We start from the raw sequence: 25510 nt of genomic DNA, 5'->3' as shown, positions 1-25510 counted from the left end.
ACTTTAAAGCTGTTAAGGGAGTACTTGAAGCTTGCAGTTACAATATTGTCAACAAAAGATGTGATTAAATAAATTGAATGTTGAAGACTTTAGGCTTATGGTTAATACCAGGTAATTAAAAGTCAGCACTGCTGTGGGAGTGCATTATATATTAGCTGTCCTCTTTATCTCATTAACTGGGGTTTTGCATGTTTATGGAGCTAACTTCAATTAAAAATGCCTTTTAAGTTATGCCTATTAAGGTCTTTTAGTTACTATTTTGGTATAAAGTATTACACTTAAATGAAATTGGTATATCGTAAATACCTGTGTTTGAGTAATACCCAAGATGAACAAATTTGATTATTTGATATTTTTACATCTAGGTTTTTTATGCCTATGCATTGTTTTTTCTATGTAATATAAGACAGTCTACGAGAGTTAAAAAGTAAAACTTTGGTTGTATACATGTTAAAAAATTGTTCATACCTGCATTTTCTTACCTTATAAGATTTCTAAGGTTTTATCATTTCAACTTAGTGGTGCTTTAAAATCCTTACAGAAACGTGTTGAGTTTTCTGCTTCACTTCTGAGGTTAAGAAAAAGTTAATTAATTTTCCACTTGAATGCCAAATTCCTATTTTCCTATATACCTTTGGTTATATTTTAAGGTGGATAATTAAAGATGATCCTAAATTTAAAGAATATTATAAATATAAATTGAAATGTTAAAACTGATTATTATATTTCTGTAGAACATTGTCTCGATTCTAAAAAAATGAAGTATAAATAACTGTGAACACCACCGAAGAGATTTCTTATTGAGAGTATATTCTAAGTTGTACATCAAAATAGAGATAAGAAAAAGTTAGGAAAAAGAAGTTGGTTTCCTATTTTCTGTTTTGAAATTCATGTAATTAACTTGAGTGATTTTCTGTATTTTAAAATTTATTTACTTTCTTTATTACAGAAGTGTCATCGTGGCAACAAAAAAATCAGCAGTCTTACCTTCAACACTTACAAGTATACCTACCAATGCTGTCAGTGTGGTTTCTTCAGTAGACTCAGCCCAAGCCTCAGATGTGGGGGGAGAATCACCTGGTGAGTTTGTTATCAGCGATTTCAACAAAAAAGTTCTTAATCCCATTGCAAAGCTTAGGATTTTTGATTAAGTTAAGTTTTGTTAGGGATATTTTGAATGATTATGCTTTTGTATTATGTTGTTGATTATTTGATGATTTTCTGAATAAATTTGAGTAATATGAAATAAATTAAATCAAGGATTTTAATACTTTCTCCACTTAAATATAGTAGTGTATGACAAATTGGATGCTGCTGGTTGGGTGGTTGAATGAATGACAGATTTATTAAAATACTTTTTTCCTTTCCTCTCACTTGAGAAGATGTGTATAGATAGTGGTTAATATGAGAAAGTTTTGCTGACATTTGGTCTTTTAATCTGGTTATCAGTTGCCAGATGTTTATGTGGTATCCAGTACTTTGCTTTCTCTTGCATAGTTTTTGAATTAGATGCTTGGAAAGGGAATGCTGCCCTCAAGTCTATCATCATTCTAGCATTAGTCATAGTAGTTCAATAACTCTTACTACAATTTGATTTTTGCCCCGCCTCTCTCTCTCTATTCCTTCCAAATGTAAAAGCCTTTTGGTGCACATGTATGGGTGCAAGATCCTAAATCCCTAGATGTTGATTGGAAGCTCAGTGATAATAGCAGGTGAACTTGAAGACTATGTGATATTAAAAAGACCAAGTTAGGACAAAGGGAATATTATTTTATATAAGTAGTATATTTCTAAGTGTTGTGCTATTTCATTAAAAAAAAAAAAAACTAAAAAAAAAAAAATTAATCCCCCAAAGGATTCATCCTTTCTTGTTAGTCTAGGATGAGATTAATGAAAAATAAAAGGAATTTTTAAGGAATGACTAGGTGGATTATGTTAAAATCAGAAATAATGTTTTTCCTTCATCTTTTGCGACATCTCAGGCCTCCTATCCAGTGTTCTACCTTTATTTGGTAAACTGGTATATCTCAGAGAGTTTTGCTGATAACTTGATGTTTCTACTAGCCAGTTGTCAGGGACATTTAATTTTTCCTTTCTGTGTACTATGTATCATGTGTTCCAGAAACAAAGACTAGTATTTTTTTAAAAAATATTTATTTATTTAAATTTATTTGCTTGCGGGCTTTAGTTGTGGCAAGCAGGCTCCTTAGTTGTGGCATGCGAACTCTTAGTTGCAGCATGCATGTGGGATCTAGTTCCCTGACCAGGGATCGAACTTGGGCCCCCTTCATTGGGAGCGTGGAGTCTTAACCACTGCACCACCAGGGAAGTCCCAGGATTGTTTATTTCTTTTGTCTTTCCTGCTTTTCTTTTTCCTTTCATTGTAGTTATTTTACTTGTGCTAACAAAAACTGTTTTTTCAAAGTTTTAAATGTGATTAATTCTTTACAAATTTCTTAGTGTTAAGTGATAATAGAAAATGCTCACAGTAGGTTAAGTAAAAAAAAAATTACATGCAATACTTTACATGCTATGAAATCGTAACTATGTGAAGTATGTATATACTTTTCATACATGGAAGAAGCAAAGAAATGTACTCTGAAGTTACTGGATTATTTCCATGAATTAATGGAAATTTTGATTTTCAAAATTTTTAATTTTAGTATATTTTCCAAAAATTTATCAGTAATCCTGTATTATTTTTATAATTAGGAAAAAGTAGTTGTTGAAGAAAAATATCCACAAGGAAACCAAAAGCTGCAGTGGTAATAGACAGTTTTGTGCTGCCTTGTTTCTTTTTTTAATAAAACATTTTTTAAAATTAATAGACCTTATATTTTAGGTCAGTTTTAGGTTATAGAAAAATAGAAAGGAAAGTAGAGAGTTCCCATATATGCTCTCAACCTCACCCTCTCTGCATTTCTCTGTTGTTAACATCTTGCAATAGTGTGGTATATTTGTTACATTTTGTTTTTCATCATTCATTGTCTTAGTGAGAAACAATAAAGGAAAGTAAGTGTAGAACTCCAGCAAAATTTCCTCTTCTTTATTTTCTCCTTCATTTCCTTCATCATTATACTCTGATACTTTTTTTTTTTTTTTTTTTTTTTTTTTACTTTGGTGAAGAAGCAATTTGGGGATCTATTTTGGGCTGGTTATGCAAATTTCTGTTCTTCCACCTCCATCCAAAGGCCTTAAAAAAAATGAACTGTGATTTTTCTAGACAAGCCCCTGTTGGGAAAAAGTCAGATGTTACTAATATCTATGAAACTTTCTGCTGTCTTTTAAATTCAGTAATAGTGAATTCCTAATAACTTCCCAGAGCATATGTAGTAAATTCAGAGGTTCACAGTACACTGAGTAAAATATTATCATCTTATTTTGATATTACCCTTATATTACCCTTTAATTTCAGTTTATGGGGCAAGGTAAATAGGATCCTCTGATTTCTTTTAAATATATTTTTCAAAATTCATGCAGTCTTTGACTTATTTCAATAAAGCCAGAAAAATGTTAAACAAGTAAATAAAATTGGTACAAGGGAAAGAAAAAAAATTTCATGCAGTCTTCAGAAGAGATAAGAAACAGAAAGAAAGCTGATATGTGAGTAATATTTGATATAAAACAGCATAACACATTTCTTTCTGAAGCCATTGTATATTTTCCAGTAAGTTCATTATAATGTAAAATACCCTGAAGAACCATATGCAGAATTATAAAATAATTTGCTATCTTGAAGACTATCATATTTATTGGTAAAACCCCACAAAACCCTGTATCCAGCCCATAATGTACCCTTTTCCCCCTCTTATTTAAATTTTGTATAATTTGTGGTGGTAGTGTTTCTCAAATAGTTCCCAGTTTTTTCCATTTTGGGGTAGAATTTGTAGTTCATTTCCTTTATTTAGCTCCCTTTATTTAAAAAAAAATTCGTTCCTTTTTAAAAATGACTTAAGTCATTCTGAGTTGTTCTTGTGATGATGGTCTTTATTTTTGTCACTTGTTTTGATTTCCATACCTGACTTTTCCTTTCCTCTTCCTCTGTCACTAGGCTCTTGTTGTCACTTATATGGTGTCTCGATTTTAGTTTATTACTTCCATTCCATTGATTGCTGCCATGAACATTACTGCCTTGATAAGAAAGCTAACCCAACTGAGTGTTTTCAGTCATCCTATTTCTTACTCTCCTACAGCCCTATTTTTCGTGCTTTTGCCTACTATACTTGCCCTTGTAGTCTGTTCTCTTTTCACTTGGAATCCAAACAAATAGTTATCTCTCTGCCATCAATATTTTTAGCTGATAGATTTTTGTTTTCTTTTTGGTAGATCTCTTGATTTAAGTTATTTGCCATTAAAAAAATAGGCTATACAGTATATCAAAGCTTATTATGCTGCTTCTGGTTCAAGCAAGATTTGGGAAAAATGATTTGTGGATGAATTGATTGCTATTGTGATTACATGGTGAGCTGGGCAGTTTATTCTTGCAGATCTGGGTAACTTAGGTATTATTCTTGGTTTGATCTTGGATTATTTTCTTTATATGAAAGTACAGTTAATATCTGTCTCTGTGGACCATAAACCTTTGTGTCTTGGGATGACTTCAGTTCTGAATTTTATAGTGAGTCAGCAACAAAAAGTGAACTGCTCATAGTTAGTAATAGATTATTGGTTAATAAAAAAATATACTTGATAGTACATAGTACATTAGCAAAAATGGGAACTTCCTTGGAAGAAACCATGTTGAACAGAAAACATAAAATATGAGTTTTGTAGCAAAAAAGTTTAAACTATTTGGAAATTTTGATATCAGAATGGGATTTCTGTGTTTTACATGTGGCACAATTAAAGACAAACTAAGACTGGATCCCAGAAAAAGAATGAGAACTTGTCAACTTATGTGAGGTCAAAGATTTTTCTGTCAAAACATTACCACCCAAATAATTTTATAATTTTGTGAAAAAATTAAGGATTTTTTAATACATTTTATTTTTATTTATTTATTTATTTTTAAAATTTTATTTTTTATTTTTATTTTTGGCTGCGTTGGGTCTTTGTTGCTGTGCGTGGGCTTTCTCTAGTTGAGGCGAGCGGGGCTACTCTTTGTTGAGGTGCGCGGGCTTCTCATTGCAGTGGCTTCTCTTGTTGTAGAGCACGGGCTCTAGGCGCGCTGCCTTCAGTAGTTGTGGCACGTGAGCTCTAGAGTGCGTGCAGGCTCAGTAGTTGTGGTGCACGGGATTAGTTGCTCCGCGACATGTGAGATCATCCCGGGCCGGGCTCGAACTCTTTGTCCCCTGCACTGGCAGGCGGATTCTTAACCACGGTGCCACCAGGGAAGCCCTGGAAATACATTTTAAAACAGTGTACATTATTAAAACTATGATCGGTATTCAAGTTTTGACTCATACAAATTTCAGATTTTAGTTTGAATAATATTTCTTAGCTTTTGTAGCATTTTATTAGCAAAAAAGTGTAATATAATAATAATGGCAAACCTTTCGTAAGAAGTGGTAAAAGATTCATCAGAAGAAACAAGGTTTGCCCTTTGTGTATGCATATTTATTTATAAAGGACACTAAAAGAGAAAATAGAGTTTTTAGTAAATATATCAAAATCTGTAAATTTTAGTTACTCATTAGTAAAGGTTTAATTGTCCAGACTACAATATGTGTTAAGATGCAGTTACACTTTTTTCAAATGTCCAGTGGTGTTTTCAAATATGTTTGATTTGCAAAGCGTAAACGATTAAAACAAAATTGAAGCTAACCCAGTGAAGGAACTAAATAGACTGTTCTTAAATAATTTATGTGCTGAGTGTTTGCTAATTTGCAAAATTTAACAGTTACACTACTTACCAGAGTATTAGGCTCTACTGTGTATCAGAGCCATGCATATTATAAATTAGTATGTTTATTTTTAATGTTGAAGGAAAATTTTGATTCTTTGCTTTATATAATCTTTGACCCAAGAGGCTTATCTTTACTTATCCAATAAAAGTTTCTTTTATTTAATGAAGAATTTTAGCTGGGCATATAGACTATCCCTCCCTGAATTGGTCTGGAATGGGTGGGGAGGGAAAGAGGGAGAAAAGGAGAGAGAGGGCAATTAAAAAAATAACTGTGTTTAGGGATTAAATATTGGCATTTGTATTAATAGTACTTTTTTGCAAAGGACATTATTTATGTAGACCCTTAGGGACCTTGAATTAACAATCGGCTATTCCCTGGATAGATGCTAGACAGATGATCTATTTACATTTTCCCTTTTGTTCTTTTGAATGTCTGGAAGACTGTCAGTTTGAAGGAGCCAGTTTATCAGTGCAAGGATAAGGAAAAGATAAGTCAGTACCATTCCATATGTTGGAAGTAGCTTCTGAATTTACATGTTTGATCACTTGTTGAAAATATTTTTATTGTTAAATAGATTAAAAACAAATTTGTCATAACTTTATGATTTTTTAATCTGAGTTGAAAAAATGCTGAATGTATTTGGAAGGTAACATTTTTCTGTCTGGTAGGAATGAAGGTCAACCTGGTGTGAAATTACTGATATATTTAGTTTATTATTTTCGTGATTTTTTTTTTTCCTTAAAACAATTGCTAGTTGATTCACTTATCTTTGTTGGTAATGTATTTTCTTATGATTTGAAAAGATCACTTTATAAAAAATCCCTTTCTGCTATAGTCTTTTTAAGGTTTGAAAATTGGCATTATTTCTAGGGTAGTGTCAAGAAAGCGTTTTTGTTAGTGTTTCATGTAGAGCCACCAATGCTCCTTGACTTTTTCAAATTTTGATATATATATTTCACCTCATTAAAATTAGTCTCAATTTGTGCAGTAAAAGCTAATGTTGTTTTAAACTACTGTCTGAAGCCTCATACAAACATTTTCTTGCAATTTATTACTTCTATCTCTTTTTAAGTAGATGAGGCCTTATGTGTTCCTTTTCGTCAACTTCGGAAAAGCTCAAGAAAAAATACCAATTAGGCCTTTTATTTTTTTTTTATTTTTATTTTTTGTGGTACGCGGGCCTCTCACTGTTGTGGCCTCTCCCGTTGCGGAGCACAGGCTCCAGATGCGCAGGCTCAGCAGCCATGGCTCATGGGCCCCGCTGCTCCGCGGCATGTGGGATCCTCCCGGACTGGGGCCAAACCCGTGTCTCCTGCATCGGCAGGCAGACTCTCAACCACTGCGCTACCAGGGGAATCCCAATTAGGCCTTTTAGAGAAAATATCTCATATACTGTAAATAAATATGGTCTTTAAAAAACTACCACTAGAAAAATAAAGCTCAGAAATAATTCATTAATTACTGGTAATAGAAGTCAGTAGCCAACCGTGGTTCAATGATCTTATTGCTGTCAAGAATTTAGAAAATTGCAGGTGTCATTAACTGAGTGTAATAACACTATTTGGTCTCTGAAGTACTTCATTGAGTGTTGTGTAGGAATAGGAGGATTGGTCCTGATTGTCAGAAATACCACATACTGAAGAGTGAAAAAAATTTTCAGTTTCACCTTGTCTTGCCCTCTAGTTTGAAATTTTGTTGTGAGAAATGCAAAAATGGAAATCTTTTAATGGTGAAATGGGAATTGATAATACTTTAAAAAGTTGTCAGCACGAAAAAATGTGTACCTACTTTAACTTCATTTTAAAATTAATCCTATGCATTAGGATAGATTCCATTCAGTTTGTTAGAGTTTTTATGTATAATTAACTCTTGATTGAGCAGGATGGTAAGGATGGGTGGAAGGTCAGCAAGAAACTATAATCCCAGTAAAAAGAAGAGTCAACTCTAATTATCAGTGGAAGGGGAAGAAAATGTGTTGAGGAAAAGAGAGATTCACTGTGGATAAATTCATCTTGTGGGAATATGCTCACTCTAAGAGACAGGCTCAGTAATTACGCAGAAGTTAATTGTGGAAGATTGTTGCAATGCCCTCTCTCCAAAGGAACCAAGCCTGTGGGGGGTAAAATAGTCCAGATTTCCAGATCCTTCTGTTTGGCTGAGAACTGTAATCATAGCTGCTGATTATTGATCAAATTCTGCCTAAAGACTAAGCATGTTTCAGGGAAGGTCAAGTTGTCCCAGATCTTTGCTGTTTCTTAATCAGTTAAATCTACAAAACCTCTGATTAGATCCTGGCTTTATCTATATCCAGAATTAACTTTGCCTTAGTTAAAAGAGGCAGTTGAATCAAAGCGCCCAGATAAAATTGAAGTGAGCCTTAGAAAATTGTGGGAGTGGTGTGAGGCAGTGACAGGCTGTAGAGGACAGTGGCTAGGTTTACCAAATGTTTATGGCCATGGGTTATTTTATACCAATCTGATAAATAAAGCTGTTAGAAATCCACTTTTTACAGAAGTTAAATCTGGGATTGGTTTCTAGACTTCTCAAAAGAATTTACCTTTGGTTTCCTTCTTAAGTTTTTATGGCGAATTTTTAAAAAGGCACTTTATAAGCTTCATTTCATTTAAGTTACCTATGTTTAATGTCATATGAATAATTGTTGAAAATTTGGGTGTCTTTTCAGCCTGAAGTACAGACTAAAGGGAAACATAACTTCCTTTCAATATTTTAAAGGCAATCCTAGAGTAGCAGGGTAGGAAGGGAAGCTGTCACTCACTGTGTGTTTACTGTGGTACAGGCTCTAACTACGTTAATCCTTGAAATAATTCGGTGAGGTAGGTATCGCTGTTAATTTTACAGATGAAGAAAATAAGGCACAGAGAGCTTAAGTAACTTCGCCCAAGGTCACACAGCTAGTAAATGGCAGAACCCTTACTGTTTCCCGAAACATTTCAACCCTATAACCTCTTAAGGGTAGTTGTTATCAAAGAAACTGGCCTGATATTGATAGAGCTAGGATTCAATTTGAAAATGGTTTAGTTGTGAGTGGCTGATGAGGAAGTGTTTTCTGCTAGTGTAGAACACCTTTTCTAAAGAACATGGTAATGGAAATTATGAGAATTTGATGGTTGAGGTAGCTTTAGAGGTTAGCAGCGTTTCCTTCAGATGTGGAAGAGAAAGGCTCTGGTCTTGGATGACCTGGCATTTCTTTTTTGTGTGTGTGTGTGTGTGTGGTACGCGGGCCTCTCACTGTTGTGGCCTCTCCCAATGCGGAGCACAGGCTCCGGATGCGCAGGCCCAGCGGCCATGGCTTACGGGTCCAGCCGCTCCGCGGCATGTGGGATCCTCCTAGACCGGGGCACGAACCCGTGTCGCCTGCATCGGCAGGCAGACTCTCAACCACTGCGCCACCAGGGAAGCCCATGGCATTTCTTTTTGAAAGCAGGAAGAGAAATAGGTTTCAGGCTGAGACAACTTTTTATACTTATTATACTTTTTATACTTATTATGGGAATTTAATAAGTTAGTAATATATAAATAGAAGGCTCTACTAAAAATGGATAGCATGAATCATGGATACATAGTAGGATCACTCAGAAGAGCTCTAGACTTTTTTTTTTCTGTAGTACCTTGCAGAAATGTGGGAAAGTAAGATTGGAGAATCTTCTTTATCTTAGGTGCTTTACATTTTAAAATTTAAATATCCTAACAACCCTGTTAAAAATTTGGTGATATTCCTATTTTCTGTATCTTGCTGGTATAGATGGTTTAAAGGGAAGATTATAGAATTCTCTGTGGCAAAAAATCACTACAAACTTAGGAAGAATTTATAATGAATGATAAAAGCTAACTGTCATAATTATATAGAATGATTACAAATCATAAAGAAAAAGATTCTAATGAAAATACTCAAAAGGTCAGAACAGTCATTTGTTTCCTGTTTTGTTTCCAGTAAATTGGGAAAATACGTTCAATTTTATTAGTAATCAAAGAAGTGTAAATTTGTTTTTTCTTTCTTCAGGGTAATTTAGCAATATGTATCAACATTTAAAGTGTGTGTTTATTGACTTCTAGGAAGTTACTTCAAGAATATAAAGGAGTGTATATAGATTTATATAAGCATATACAAAACATTGTTTATTGTAAAAAATTGGGAACAACTTAAATGCGCATCCCTGAATTTGGGTTGGTCTGATGTTTCCTCATGATTAGAAACAGGTATTTCTTTGGTAGGAATATTATGGAACAGACAGAGAATCTGATCACAAGGCACACAATTTTGATTTGTCAAAATGCTGATGGTGACCACTTTCGTCACTTGATTAAAGTATAACTGCCAGGTTTCTATATTGTAAAGTTATTCTTTCGCTTTTTTAATTAATAAGTGTTTTGTGGAGAGGTATTTTGAAATTATTTAAATATCCTGTTCCCCAGACTGTTAATTTATCATATCGGTATGGCCTCATGGCTTCCTATTTTATTGGCTGTGTTACAGTCAGTTACTATCATTATTTCTTTTGATGCTCAAATTGTCTCTATTTTGGTCGGTGGGAGTCCCTTGAAGTTGGCTTCTGTGCCAACGTGACATATCCAAACATTCCTTGGAATTTCCTTGCTTTCTACAAAAGAAAACTAGATGTTTCAAACTTATTTTGCTTTTCTTCCACTGTTATTGAATTAGCTATTTCTGATTTATTTATTTAGTGGAGAATAGTATTTAGAAGCCAATATCTGGACATTAGGTGTTAGGGTATTGCTGCTCCCAGATTTTCTCAGTGGACAGAGCTAGTGACTATATGTATAGGTATGTATGTGAATGAGAGTATATATTTTATATACAGGCATACCTTGGAGATAATTGTGAATTTTGGTTCCAGACCACTGCAATAAAGCGACTATCACCAAATGAGTCACATGAATTTATTTTGTTTCCCAGTGCATGTATAAGTTGTTTACACTATGCTGTAGACTATTAAGTGTGTAAAGCATTATGTCTAAAAATACCATGTGCATACCTTAATTTAAAAATACTTTATTACTAAAAAATGCTAACCATCATCTGAGCCTTCAGTGAGTCATAATATTTTTGCAGTAGTAACATCAAAGATCACTGATCACAGATGGTCATAATAAATATAATAATAATGAAAAAGTTTGAAATATTGTGAGAATCACCAAAATGTGATGCAGAGACATGAAGTGAGCAAATGCTATTGGAAAAATGACACTGATAGACTTGCTTGATGCAGGGTTGCCACAAACCTTCAATTTGTAAAAAACACAATTTGTTAAAAAAATGCAGCTATTGTGCTTTACTTTTTTTTTTTTTTTTTTGCGGTACGCGGGCCTCTCACTGTTGTGGCCTCTCCCGTTGCGGAGCACAGGCTCCGGAAGCGCAAGCTCAGTGGCCATGGCTCACGGGCCCAGCCGCTCTGCGGCATGTGGGATCCTCCTGGACCGGAGCATCGGCAGGCAGACTCTCAACCACTGCGCCACCAGGGAAGCCCTGTCAGATGATTTTGTATGCACTGGGAAACCAAACAATTTGTGTGACTTGCTTTATTGTGATATTCACTTTGTTGTGGTCTGGAACCAAACCCAACATATCTCCGAGGTATACCTGTATTCAGACAGTATATTTATATTAATTATTCAACCGTTTTTCCTTTAGTTTATGTAATCTTGAGGTTTTACCTTGGCAAAATAATGAATTCAAAGAGTTACGCAATTCCTCCTTTAGTCATTTACCAAATTTCAGATTTGATTCTGCTGCTGCGTTCTTGATTTTATCCACTGTGTTTTCTCACAATTAGATTTCAACTTCTGGCTGACTACAATTGCTAAGATGCCTTTGTAAAATGCATTAATTTGAGAGATGTTACCATGTAGAAAAATGTGCATCTTACCACGATGAAATAGGTTGTCTGGAAAAGAATTCTTACTTAGAGATTTATTAAATTCTGGTTCTTTTAAAATAAGCCCATGATTGCCATCTTTCTCTGCCCAACTTCATCTAAAGTCTGTGTCAATATTCTCCAGCCAAAGATCCCAGTAGTAAACCTTTGGTTGAATAAGTCAGTGAGGGAGAATGCACATAGTGAAACTTGGGGCATCTCAGGAATAGTGTTAGAAAAGATTTATTATAGGATTTGAGCTTGCATGTAAGTGCAAAGAACAGAGTCTGAAAGGATATATTCCAAATTGCTGATAGTGGCTGCCTTTGGGGAGGGACTGGGACTAGGAGGGTTTGTGCAAAGCACTGCTGAATTTAAAAATATGGATGTATTTGTGCTTTGTGTAATTAAAAAATAACTAGAAAAAAATGATGATTTGGGGGAGTGGTTAAGGAAGTGGGGCTTTCTTCTGTCAGAAAGCATGGGTAATTCTATGATTAAATATCCTAATAAATCTTACCTATAATCATGGAAGACTTGAATGAGGCTAAAGCTCTAATTTGTAAAGAAACAGCAATCTTTCATATTAAGATTTGGGATGTTTGACCATCTTTGTTATTTGGCTGGAGTTCATGTTTTTGTCTGTTGGGGCATGATTACAGAGTGGTATTGTTCTATGTTGATTCATCATGGTCATGGCATGGCTTTGTCTGATGTTGCTGTTTTATGAAATTGTTTATATTCAGGGAGAGAATAACAAGACCTAGCTGTGGGCTCTAAGCCAGCTCTTAACAACACCAGGGCCTAGTTGACATTACAGGGCCAGCTCCCAGATGTTAAAGAGGCTGCTTTTCTACCTTCTCATCTGTTTCTGCCATCTTTCTTTCTACATCCTAGGTGAACATTTCTTCTTCTATCTTTCTTTTATCTTTCTGTCCACACCACTTTGTCTCCTTGAGGTGTTTCCAGGCTACCCATGCCTGAAGTTTTAAGAATAGATCAAAAGAATCTGACCTCTGATAGTGCATCCTGATAGGTTCCAGAATCCTTTGAGGCCCTCTTCCCTCCTTGTTTATAAGCTTTGTATCTTTGTTTCATTTGCTTCAATATGTTTGCTGCCTTTCTTGGTCTACCTTTCTATAGAATTGTGATGGGATTTCAGTCTGCTCTAATACTAACTTGGTGCCCTTTTAGGACACTACTTTTAGAAAGAGAAACTTTACGTCTTGGATTGCAGCTGCAAGCAAGTTGTGCACACCTCCTTTGCCTATACTGTCCAGGTTGTTAGGCTATCATCCCAGTTGGATTCCAGTGACTGTTATGGTCCCTGTGTCAGAGAGGGGCATTTGACACTGTGTGTGTGTCCATTCTTTTCTTCCTTCTCCCTATTATTGTCCTTAGAAAGAAAATGGCTCTTCTGTTTCTTCAGGCCCTACTCCTAGCTTAAATTGAATGCTTTTCTATCCCATATATCCTGATTCTTAAATGGGAACTTTATTTTTCCCCTACTTTCTTGAGCTTTTTAGAACTCTTCAAGCCTCAGTAAATTATCCTCCGAATTAGTCTTCTAGACTTTTTCAATACTTCTCATAATGTGTGTTGTTTCTGTACCTATCCATTCTTTGACTCTGTCAGAGTTAATTTCCTGGTAATTATTTTTCTCTTGCCAAGTAAAATTTATAAGCACAGTTATTTGTTGAAAACATAAAGGAGGTAGCTCTTGTATAGGGCAAGGTAGTTTGAACATTTTGTGCTATAAGACGGTGAGTGGGCATTTAACAATACAGATATACAAGAGTAAGGACATCTGGGAGTGTTCATTGGAGAGTAAAATAAGATCACATGGTGAAAATTAATTTTACAAAGTAGTTTGAACAAAGACAGGGACATAAAATTGTAGGAACTAGAGAGGGAAGTATATACCAGATGGGAAGATTGACCTACTAAAATATGGGAGATGGAATGATTAAGGGAATCATTTCTGCAATTAACATAAATTGAGAACCTTGTATTGTGTCAGTTTGTCTAGGTGCTAGAGATCAATGGATGAAAAAGATGAGATCTCTGCTTTCAAAAAGATTAGTATACTAGGAAAAAGGACATTTAAAAAACCAATTGAAATACAATGTGACAAATGCAAACAACAGGTTATTTACTAATTACAGTGAGGACACACGTGAGGGAGTTTATGTTCTGCTTGTATCATTTAAGAAAGGTTTCTCAGGTGGCTATTGCATAATGTTTGCTGGACTAGACTCAGAAGCATTCAGGGTATAGCAGAAGTTATTTGGTGGCTGAATAAAGACAGTTTTCATGGTAATGAGGCATACCTATTTAAGCTAAATTTGGAATTAACCGTTTCTGTTTTTTGCTTCAATTTAAAAAGTTTCTAATTGTAAATCTCTGTTGCCACTTGATGTTCAATGGAAGGAATCATGACCCCAATTTAGTGAGTCAGAATTTACTTTTCTATTATGTTTTCAGCTGATGGGTGGAAGCACTGCTTGGTGTGATAATTGAACTGGTAACTGAGATTTATATATTAAATGATTCAAGAAAAACCTTGTTAATTGGTAGATTTTAATATTATCCAAATTAATAGGCATTTAAAAATGCAGTTTAGTATGTTTTTTGGTAACTTGCTATCAGGATATCTTTTTTGTTTGAATTCTTGTATCTAAAAACAGAAAATCCCCTAAATGGTTATTTTCTTTTATAGGTGGTAGATCATCTAATGCAAAATTACCTGCAGTTCCAACAGTTGGTTCAGTTCCACAAGACCAAGTTTCGAATATGAGGTATTCAAGCTACTAACTTGGATATTTGTGATTTATTCCTTTTGATGACTCTTAAAAATGTCTAGCTACAATTTTTAGAAAAATTTACTTTGTTTCTTTTTTAAAAAACATGCATGACGTTTAGAGGCTTGGAAGTATTTTAGAAGTGCCTTCTTAAAGATTATGAGATGTAAAAGATTCCCGAGAAGTAGCTTTTTCTGATTAATAAATGTGGAATGCATAACAAATATTTAATTTCACAGGTAGTTAGTAGCTTATGGCTTACGTTTCATATGATTGTAGATTGAACATTTGGAATTCATTGTTCATCTTCCCTAGAAATGCTGAAATAAGAAGTTTATATTGATACTGAATTATAGATAGATTTTTACTGTCAGTTATCTCGTTTAATTGGGCATATGTGTTTCAAATTCTAATTTGGAAGGCTGTGAATATATTCCACTACTAGGGCCTTTGTGGCTAGAGTTCTTAATCTGCCTTATTACAATTGGGAAATGCATAACACTTTAAAAATAAACGTACTTGGGTGCTACAAGTGTAGGCCTGTAGTTGTGATATCATCCAGGGATAAGAGGATCCATGAGATAAGTAGAGAGAAATAGTTTTATGGATAGTACCTGGGAAGAGATGGTTATTGAGCACAGAAATTTCCAGCAGCTTACCAGTTGATAGTTTCAGTAGCATCTCTTGTTGGTTGTATGAATAGAAAGTACACTTTGTAGGAATAGTAAATAAGTAGTGGCTGTTTATATATATGTTTGGTTCATAAGTTAGAAACTGAATTTCCTGAAATGCAGAGGGCTTGTTTTTTTTTTAAAAACTCATTAAATATATATATATGTATACAGCTGGATATGGATCCAACCAACCACAGATTGAAAATATTAAAACAAAATTTCCAAAAAGTTACACAAAGCAAAAATTTGTCTCACACTGGCAACTATTTTTTTTGATGTTTCTTTTTTTTGTAGTTTTCTTTTTTTTAATTTAAAAAAAATTTATCGAAGTATAGTTGACTTACAATGTTGTGTTAATTTCTGCTGTACAGCAAAGTGACCCAGCCATACGTATATATATATATATTTTCTTTTCCATTACAGTTTGTAGGACCTTGTCGTCCATCCATTCCACACATGATAGTTTGACATTGGCAACTATTTATATAGCATTTACATTGTATTTACATTGTATTAGATATTATAGGTAATTTAGATATGATTTAAAATATAGGTTATATGCAAATACTATGCCCTTTTACATAAGGGACCTGAGCATCCACAGATTTTGCTATCTGTAGGGAGTCTTGGAACCATTCCACTGAAAACCGAGGGACAACTGTGTGTGTGTATATACGTATGGGTTTATGTGTGTATACATATATATAAGAATATATGTACATATAGTCACAAAGAGATACATTGAGTAAATTGATATCATTATAAATGTGCCAGTATACTATTTGCAAGTGAGAAGTTGTTCAGATTGCATTAGAAAGAAATTGTTTATAGAGATAGATGTTAGTGAAAAAGAATGTAGACTGATTCTTTCAGTTTATAAACATTATTGAGTTTGTAATATATGCTGCAGCTGAGAACTTAGAAGTGAAGGCATAGTTCTTGATCTGAAGGTGCTCATGGTTTAATGGTCAATAGAAAATTTGTTAAAAGATTGATAGTTTGTTTAGGTTGTAATGGGACTAAAATCAAGTGCTCTCTACTGGCCAGTTAAGCCTTCCAGTAAGAGCTGATGTGTGGAGTGGTTGTTAACCAGGTTGTTTGTGAGGGCTAGGGGTGGCAATATACAACAGAATAAAAAAGGATATTCCAGGCAGAAGGAATGGTGTGCGTAGCAATAGTGAACCTTCAGGTAATTTTAAATTTTTCACATAATTTTACAGTTCTATGAAAACTCATTTTAAAAACTAGAAAACTGATAAATACTGATGAATAGTACAGGTAACTTAACATCTTTCTATTAGTATTACAGAGAGGCTCGAACATGCTTTGGAGAAGGCAGCTCCTCTTCTACGAGAGATATTTGTAGACTTTGCACCTTTTCTTTCTCGGACACTTTTGGGTAGCCATGGACAAGAACTGCTTATAGAAGGAACAAGTAAGTGATTCTTCTTTCTTCATATATACATTTAAACTACAGGGTTGAAAACTGAAATGAATAATAAGAGATGCATGGAGTTTTATTGTTTGTTTTCAACCTTTGACAAGGCTTCTCAAAGAGTCTGTACATATCTTTTAAAGAATATGGCATGACTGCTATTCTAATCTGTTCAAGGTTTTTTATCAGTGATTTGCATGAGATTTGTGTGCATTAGATTTATTACTGTGTGTTTTGGGGAACAATAAAAAAAGAAAAAAGTATTGAATGAAAGAACTAAGAAATGTTTTAATACATTAAAATTAACTATGAGAATTGAGAATTGGAGAGACTGGTGTTATAGTAATAAGTGGGGTATTTACCTGAGATTTTACTTGAATTTAAGATCTATATAAACAATAGTGTATTGCTACATATTAGGAAAATGAGGAATGCATTATTTGTCTCTGTTAGTGGAATTCCATTTTACAAATAAGTAGGAAAAACAGTAGTATTTTACTCTGTCTTGCTTATATCATACATAGATTACTGGATCTTTTCTAGGTAGGGTACTTTGAGATTGTGTCAAACTAGATAACATGCATAATAAGTAAGTTGCTGCATGGATTGGAAACCATGCTATTTATGGAATGGATGGAGGGGTATTGGGACTTTTTTTTTACATGAAGCACTTGTCAAATAGTTAAGTGTCTTCTAATATTAAAGAGGTTAACTCAATCAAGTGAAAGTAGACCTTGAATTTCCTCAGACAGCAGGAATCAGTTCAATAGAGATCAACTTTTCAAATGATTAGCTCTATTTAAGAGCTTAACAGACTGACTTCAAAATACAAATCTTCATTCCCATAGCTAGAATTTTTTTAAGGAGAAGCTAGAGGATTTTCATCAATGATAATGTCAAATTGATTTTTTTCATTCAAAAGTGTTTGGACTAGATGTTTGCTAAGTCTGGCTTGTTTGTATCCATGTTAGATGGTTTAAGGATGAGACACATACTCTCCTAAAGCTGAAAAATCATGGGAAAGCATAATTATCTGTATGCAAGTATCTTTAAATATCAACTTACAGCTTTAGTTATCATGACTTTTTGTTGGTTATCAGTCACTAGATGATCTCCTAAGGAATTTCTTAAAACTTGTGAAAAAAACCCCTCTTTTTTTTTTTTTTTTTTTGCGGTACGCGGGCCTCTCACTGCTGTGGCCTCTCCCGTTGCGGAGCACAGGCTCCGGACGCGCAGACTCAGCGGCCATGGCTCACGGGCCCAGCCACTCTGTGGCATGTGGGATCTTCCGGGACCGGGGCATGAGCCCGTGTCCCCTGCATCGGCAGGCGGACTTTCAACCACTGCACCACCAGGGAAGCCCAAAGCCCCTCTTTTTATAGAAATAAGGATATAATGGTAATCAAAGTTATAAATAGGTTAATGTTCAAGTTATAAATAGGTTAATGTTACTTATCTGTATCTGAGTGTTAACTATGGGATATCAGCACTTTATTTGACCCTTAAAATATGTATCTATAAGAGTAATAATCATTAGCTAAAATAATAATTTCATTATCATCCCTGCTATAAATTTATATGGAGTTGGTGATGATTGATATCATTTCCGTATAGTCAAAGAATAGCACTGAATTTATTTGAAAAAAAGTTCAGATTTTAGAAATACTGAACTAAGTTTGCAGTGGAAATTTATTTCATCTGCTGAAGGATATAATTGTTTAGCCAAGGACTATTTGACCTAATGAAGTAATAAAATTTGAAAGGAAGTGAATTGATACATTGAAGGACTTCACCCTAATTTATGTTTCACATATCAAACATTTATTCTTTTAAAGTGGTGTGACAACTTATTAACTATATTTCATTTTGTAACAGTAAATTGAATGTATTAATTTTAGCCTTTCAGTGTAGCAAGACATTTTGGCTACTTAGTTGATCTTTGAATTTTATAATAGACCCAGAAAAATAGTATCACCTTAGATACTCAGAAGTATTAAACTTGCCAATTCTAGATCCTGGAACAAAATTTAATTTAGAATCAATTTCTTATTGGTAAATTCTGATAAAATGATAAAAAAGAGGATGATGCACTATTGCTCGTCTATAAACTTGAGCAGTGACTACTCATTGGCCTGTATTCATAAAAATAGCAAACAAATCTAAGAGTTTTATATAGCTTATGTATTTTAAGTTGTGAGGAATCCTTTGGGTGGTGGTTTTATGCATTGTAAAACAGGAAAGTTTTGAAGGGAGGTCATCCCAGCATAGTTCTGTTCAAAAAGCATTGGACTAAAAGGCAGGATACCTCAGCCCTTGTCAGTCACTAGCTGTGTGACCAGGTACTTGAAAATTTATTACTTTTAAATTTTAAATGTGATTTTTATTAATAATTTTAATTGAACATTTAAAATATTTACAAAGTAGGAATTTTAATATCCATGAACTTATTTTTGGCAACTACCCAGACCATCTTTGTTTTGCCATAATTGTTATATCCACCTCCCTTTGTTTTGATTTAGTGTTTCAATTAATCCCAAACATCACATTGTTTCACCCCTAAATAATTCATAATTCATATAAAAATATATTTTCTTACATAATCATAATTGCTGCTATTATACCTAATAATATTAATAATAATTCTGTAATACTCAGCCCATATTCATCTTTATTTAAGAGATTTTTTTATATTGATTTTCTTCCAATTAAGATCCAAAGTCAATTTTACTGAATTTGATATGTCCCTTAAGTCCATGTTAATGTCAAGTAGTTTCCCCCTATTCTTCCTCTGTTTTCATGTTATTGACTCATTGAAGAAATATGGTTGGTGGTTCTGTAGAATGTTATACATTTTGGCACTCTGTGGCTATTCTTGGTGATGTTATTTAACAGTTTCTCTATTTTGTGTATTTTCTGATGGCTTGAAGTTTAAAAGTTTAATTAGATGTAATACTTCATGTTACATCATGCCTAAAGTCACATATTTTCTGATTGGCTCAATTTTAGTGATATTAACCCCCTTTTTCAAGTAGTTATAACCCGTTGTAAGAATTGATGTTTTATTCCTTTTATTTTTTAAAAGAAGTCTTCCAAAAAGAAAGAGACGATCACTTTTTTTAAAAGTTTGTTTTATCTGACAATTACCTTAAGTGATTTCATTGGACACTTCTTATAAATCTAAGGTTCATTATGAGGTCTTTGTGATCTTAATTTTCCTATATCTTAAAACATTTTGCTAATTATCATTACTCATCAGTTATTTCTAGCTATACTAAGGACTAAAATAAGAAGAAAACAAGAATACTGGAATTGCCCCTATAATCCTAGGAAAGCAAATCATCACTCTTGGATCACCCTCAGTCTTCTTACTGCGTTGGCCAAAGTGTTGCATTGTATTTTAAGAAGATATAAATTTGTTTTCTCAGGGGGATCAAAAACTGGTATTTGGGGAGGGCAAAAGTATCTTAGACATTACAGTGGTTTTTGACCTTCTGATGGACAACAGTACGTCTGTATAGTTTATCTTTAGCATTAAAATTTCATGGGGGCACAGTTAAGAAAAAATGGTCTGAAATGTTCCTTAGGCTCCTCAAAAAAGGTTGAGAAATATTGGTATAAAAGAAGTCTGTGGATACCGTCTTTGTGGTCTTATTTTTAGCTTTCACTGAATATAGTTAAGAATTCAGAATTTTTTATTTTCTGCCCATAATAGTGAGGTGAAAAAAATTGACAGGAGAAGACATTTTATAATTACTAGACCAACTGTGGGTGAATTTGAAGAGACAGGGAGTAGTACTCATAATTTTTATCAAATCAGGACTTCATTAATGCACAGCATATTTCTGTGGACAAAAAAGGAAATTGGTTTTCTCAGCATCGTGTCATTCAATAGGAGGAACGACTTCATTCTACAAAATTTGTACAATGTTTTGTGACAAGAACCTGGGACATCTCATTTTGCTAAGAAGGCGTGTGACAGTGTTCATCCATCGTTCATGGACTGTGCACCACAATTTACTTGGTGCAGTTCTAAGTGAATAGATACTAAAGCAGGTATATGCCGAAGACAATTGGAAGGAAAATTTCATATAGAAATGAAAAAATTCAGTTGATTAATCATTCTAAATGGTGTTTATAATCTAAAGAAGAAAATATTTTGGAATTTGAGAGAAAAGAAAATGGCTGTTCTCTCTACAACAAAATTTTGAATAATCCAACTTTTCCAAAGTATTGCATTTGATGATGTTAGTTCAAGAAGAAGGACCAGAATTAATGATAAAGTTGCAGCTATTAGAATTTTATTTGAAATTTAGAAGCAGTATTTTTAAGATGAATATCATGTTTATAGATTCATGAGGAGCAGTTAATTATATCTAAATTATAGACAAATACTTTCAAAACCTGGAAAACAGGGAAAAATTTTTGAGTTTATTATGCTTAAATTCTTACTGAAACTTATAATAATGTTTACACCATCGCTTTATCTTTTTGTAAATTATTTAAGGTGACTTAAGATAAATAAAACAACAAACAGGGTTCTTATGTTCCAGACAGTAAATGGTCATGACCATTTTTCATGGTACACTTGAGAATTTAGGTATCTCAGTGCATTCGGATGTTGATAGCTTAATATCTGGTAAGCCATTTAGTACTTCTGAGTTTAATAGTATGGAAAAACAGTGGTAATAGAGGTGGAATAAATAGTCTCTGGTGGAGAAATTGAAGTGGTCTTTGGTTGTGAAACACCAGAAGAGTATAAATCTCTTGGCTTTGGCATTTTCAGTTTGTCTTTTTTGAGGAGACTAAAATTCCATATTGTTGAAAAAATCAATCAAAGGTAAAACCAAGAAAACTGAACCCAAGGGTCAGATTATGAGGCTAGTCAGATCCCTGAGCCTACAGTACCTTGTTCACTTTCTGCTAAGTGGGACAATAATAGGATTTGTGTGTGTAAAATGAAAATTGATGCTTCTGCAACAACTTACAACTTCACTCCAAGTGTTGTTTTAAGGCCTTCCTTTGGGTAATCCTTAGAGTCTGAATGTAGATCTGAAGACAGATTTACTGATTTATAAGTCATTTCTTGCTTTTTTGTCCATGCAACCAGTGTCACAAAACAATTTAGGTCACAGAGAGATGTGATTAAGTTGTGTAATCTGATATCAAGTCCCTTATTGGGATTATTTCCTGTTTATTTATTCCCAAGGTTATATATTTTTGTTTGCAGTATTGATGCCCTTTAGGTAGGAAGCTTAGTATCAGAGGTCTAATATAAGCTCTTTTTTTGTCTTCTGAAGCCCTTTCTCATTTAAGATCCTCCATCGCCCCCTACCCATGCTTTACAGATCTATAAAATCTCACTCTAAAAAACACATGAATCATTCTAATCAAACTATGAAATGTTATTTGACATCTTACTGTCCTTGAACACTCAACCCACTGATCAGTGGTTGTATCAACCTTCCTGTGGTTTTCTAATCTTTATTATTGAGAAATAAGACTGAAATAAGTAATTTTTGAAAGTACGAGTATTGAACTATCCTACAATATGCTGTAGAGAGACAAAGGAACATCTAGAAATCTTTCTAACTTTGAATGGCCCAAGGCCCTTTTAATCATTATTGTTCATTATCTGAGTGGATATAAAAGGCTGAGCCAGATCAGGGCCTAAATGCTTTGCCAGAAAAGGAAAGGTGGTAGGAATTCTGGTTCCTCTAGAATCGAGCAGTAAGGAATAATATCCTAGTTGTAGAAAAGACCTGAATTTACTTGCTGCAAGTAGTGGCTTTTGAAGTTGAAATATATGGAACTTCCTGTAGTTGGGTAACATTTTATGAAAAGTGACAGGTTTTCAGACCAACAAAGCTACACCACCAATAAGAGATGGAGTATTGCTGTCCCCTTCCTTTCGGCCTTGGCATTAGCCTGAGGAGGTATGGTCATCTTAGCTCTATAGAAACAACAGTTTAGTCTAGTTAATGGCCTGTTTGCTTAATGCAACATGTAGATGTTCTGTAGCTAATTTTCATGCCAGTGCTGACACTGTTACCATCATTTCTATGTTACACATTTTTTCAGACATGGAGAAAAATGTTTTTGACTTTTCTAGAAAGTGAAGGGGGTGAACAACCTGTTTAACTTGAATACTATTTGTAAGGCTACAGAATGCCAACATGTGGCGTCAGCAGGTATGAGGCATCATGAGTAAAAGAGGGAAAAAGAAAGAACTACAGAGCAAGAAGATTAAAGAAAGGGAATAGGATGGGATAGGATGCCCACAAGAACTTTAATGTGGAGAAAGAAATAAGGTAATTCTGTGGGGGGTGTGAGGACCATGAGGAATTATTTTAGTTGTTATACTTAGTTTACTTTGAACTTAAACTTACGTTTGCTTAGAAAAATATAATAATAAAAAATTTTAATTTTTCTACTTATTACTAGTGTAATTTAGTAATTTAGTGCTTTTAATTATTGGCATTGCTTTTTTAAGATACTGGTTATAAAATTTCTTTGAATGTTCTTTAAAGTAGTTACTTTATATCTTACTGTTAATCAAAACTAAAGAATTCTTTAGATAGTTATTAACTATATAAAACTTCCTTCCTGAGATATTTTTGGTGAACCCAAATGAAACATAAAAGAGAAATTATAAATGCATTTATTTATAAAAAATCAAGAATATATAACAGACAACGGCTTGCACTTCTGTTAAGGTTTAGAGTGAGGTCACAGGTCAAGGTACTAATAAGAGTGTTTGGGATGTCTGCTGCCATGAAACAAAATGGAAACTTGATTGATAGCTAGAGGGTTGAAGGGAGAGAGTGTGGTGGAGAAAGCAAAGGTCAGGGAGCCATTTCCCTTCTCTGCATGTATAACAATCAACTCTCTCCAAAACAAAATTTAGGTGATATTGGTCAATATGGCATATGTTGTGCACATTTCTATGAGTATTGTGAAATGTCAGTATATATGAAGTTATAATAAATGTTTTAGTAATTTGAAAGCTGAAATGAAATTGGCTACAAAAAATTGTGGTTTTGATGCCAAGTTTAAAGTAATTACAGAATGTTTTGTTTACACATATGATCAAATATGTATAGGTGTGGTTCTTAGCAAGAAGTTAAATTTTATTTTAAAACCAATTTGGACAAAGTTGTATAAGAAATAAATCCCTTGTTTTTTACTTTGTAATTTAAAAAAAATTCTCTTTGATATAGGTCTGGTTTGCATGAAGTCTAGTAGTTCAGTTGTGGAATTGGTTATGCTACTGTGTTCTCAGGTGAGTGACAAGAATAAATGTTGAATTAAAAGTAAATTCTCAAGTGAATTCATTTTGCGAGAAAGTTAAAATTGATTAGAAATTTTGGCTACAATAGTTTTGTGCTTGCAGTTTTAAAATAATTTATTTGTATTGCAAAAGGGTTACTTCTTGTGTTTGGTGCTAACAGTTTATTTCAAAGTGAGTGCTGAGAGAAATAGGATAGATGAATTAGAAATAGAGGTTTTTCGAGCCACATTTAAAAATGTCCAGATCAAATGGCCTTGAGATGACTAAATTTCTTTGCCTTGCATATTAAGGTTACAGAAACAGATTTATTTCTATACCTCGCGGAGTGCCACTCTGACTCCCATGGGAATAATGGGTTTACTTCCCTTTTGTGCAGAGGTTATAAAATGAGTGATAAATAATTTTGAATTCTTGTCATTGCTAATTATTTTTGACATATCTAGTAGATTTGGGAAAACATCAACAAAAATATGGCAGCCATCATAATAAGATGTAGTGAATAAATTCCTAAAAGCGAGATTACTTTCATTGTTCAGAAACCTTATACCTCATGTGGTAAACTTTAATGATTTTTTTTTTAAACTTATGTAAAAGTCATGTATCCTGTGATATTTTCTTTTCTCTTTAGCAGTTAAACAGATGAATGTTTTTATTGAGAGTTTTTTTTGGTAGTCTTTTAAAAATGATATCTTGCTGGTAGTAAATTCCCCTACTTAAAACTTTAAAATAGCCTTTTTTAATAGGAAGAGTATTGGTCTAGAGGTCAAGGGTTCTGACCCATTTCAAAACCTTTGACCTTCACTTAAAACTCTCCTGGTTTACTTGCCTGACGAATAAGGATAATGCAAAATTAATGTTTCTTTTCATCGATTTATTCATTTTAGTGCCTATATTGCCAAATTTATTTTGACTGTGCTGATGGACATTTCATGAATACAAATTAAAGAATCATAGAAGGTGTGAAAAATCAATACTATGCATTGTCAATAAAATGCAATAAGAACAATTACTTCCAGAGATTACATCTAATGAATTTTTATAATGAACTTGTGAAGAGTAGTTATGTTTGTAGTGGGCTTATTATTCTTAGATTTAGTGAGAGTCATGTTTTTAAGTGAATTATCTACTTTAGCAAACTCCCATTCCTTTACAAACTGACTGGATAAAATTTCCCATTTAGTAATCTGATTTGAAATAATTGGTCGTTTATTTCTTGAATGGAAATTACCATATACCATTCTTATACTGACATGAAATTACCCTTACTTTAAGAATCATTTGCTTACAGTTTTATATGTATACTCACAGCAGTATGAATTTATTGTTTATAGAGATGTAATTGTTTCATAGGTGAAGTTTGATAGTGAAGTTTCACTTTCTAGGTTAGAAGAATTTAATGTATTCTTGATACATGAAAGCTGTTTTAAATATAGTATATTACACAGTGGAATGTTAGAAGCTGAAAAGATAAAGAATGACATGTTTTAAGACACCTATTTGTCATGTATGTCACAGTGCTGTTTAATACTATTCCAATCAAATGGGAATATGAAGATCACTTAGAGTAAGTTG

At 33.6% G+C, this 25510-nt stretch overlaps 1 protein-coding gene across 6 annotated transcripts in view; it reads left to right on the top strand.

Annotated features, from left to right (window-relative positions):
- LRBA (LPS responsive beige-like anchor protein) overlaps positions 1-25510 on the top strand; it is a 747970-nt gene that overhangs the window by 195156 nt on the left and 527304 nt on the right. For all 6 annotated transcript variants that reach the window (XM_029235039.1, XM_029235041.1, XM_029235037.1 and 3 more), the window contains 4 exons: positions 950-1080; positions 14460-14538; positions 16517-16650; positions 23868-23929. In XM_029235039.1, the coding sequence (XP_029090872.1) occupies positions 950-1080; positions 14460-14538; positions 16517-16650; positions 23868-23929 (406 nt within the window). The remainder of the gene's footprint in view (positions 1-949; positions 1081-14459; positions 14539-16516; positions 16651-23867; positions 23930-25510) is intronic.

The sequence above is a fragment of the Monodon monoceros genome, unplaced genomic scaffold (assembly GCF_005190385.1).
Source record: "Monodon monoceros isolate NGI ecotype Baffin Bay Population unplaced genomic scaffold, NGI_Narwhal_1 Super_Scaffold_20, whole genome shotgun sequence".
NCBI lineage: Eukaryota > Metazoa > Chordata > Mammalia > Artiodactyla > Monodontidae > Monodon > Monodon monoceros.
This window is presented reverse-complemented; position numbering and strand designations above follow the sequence as displayed.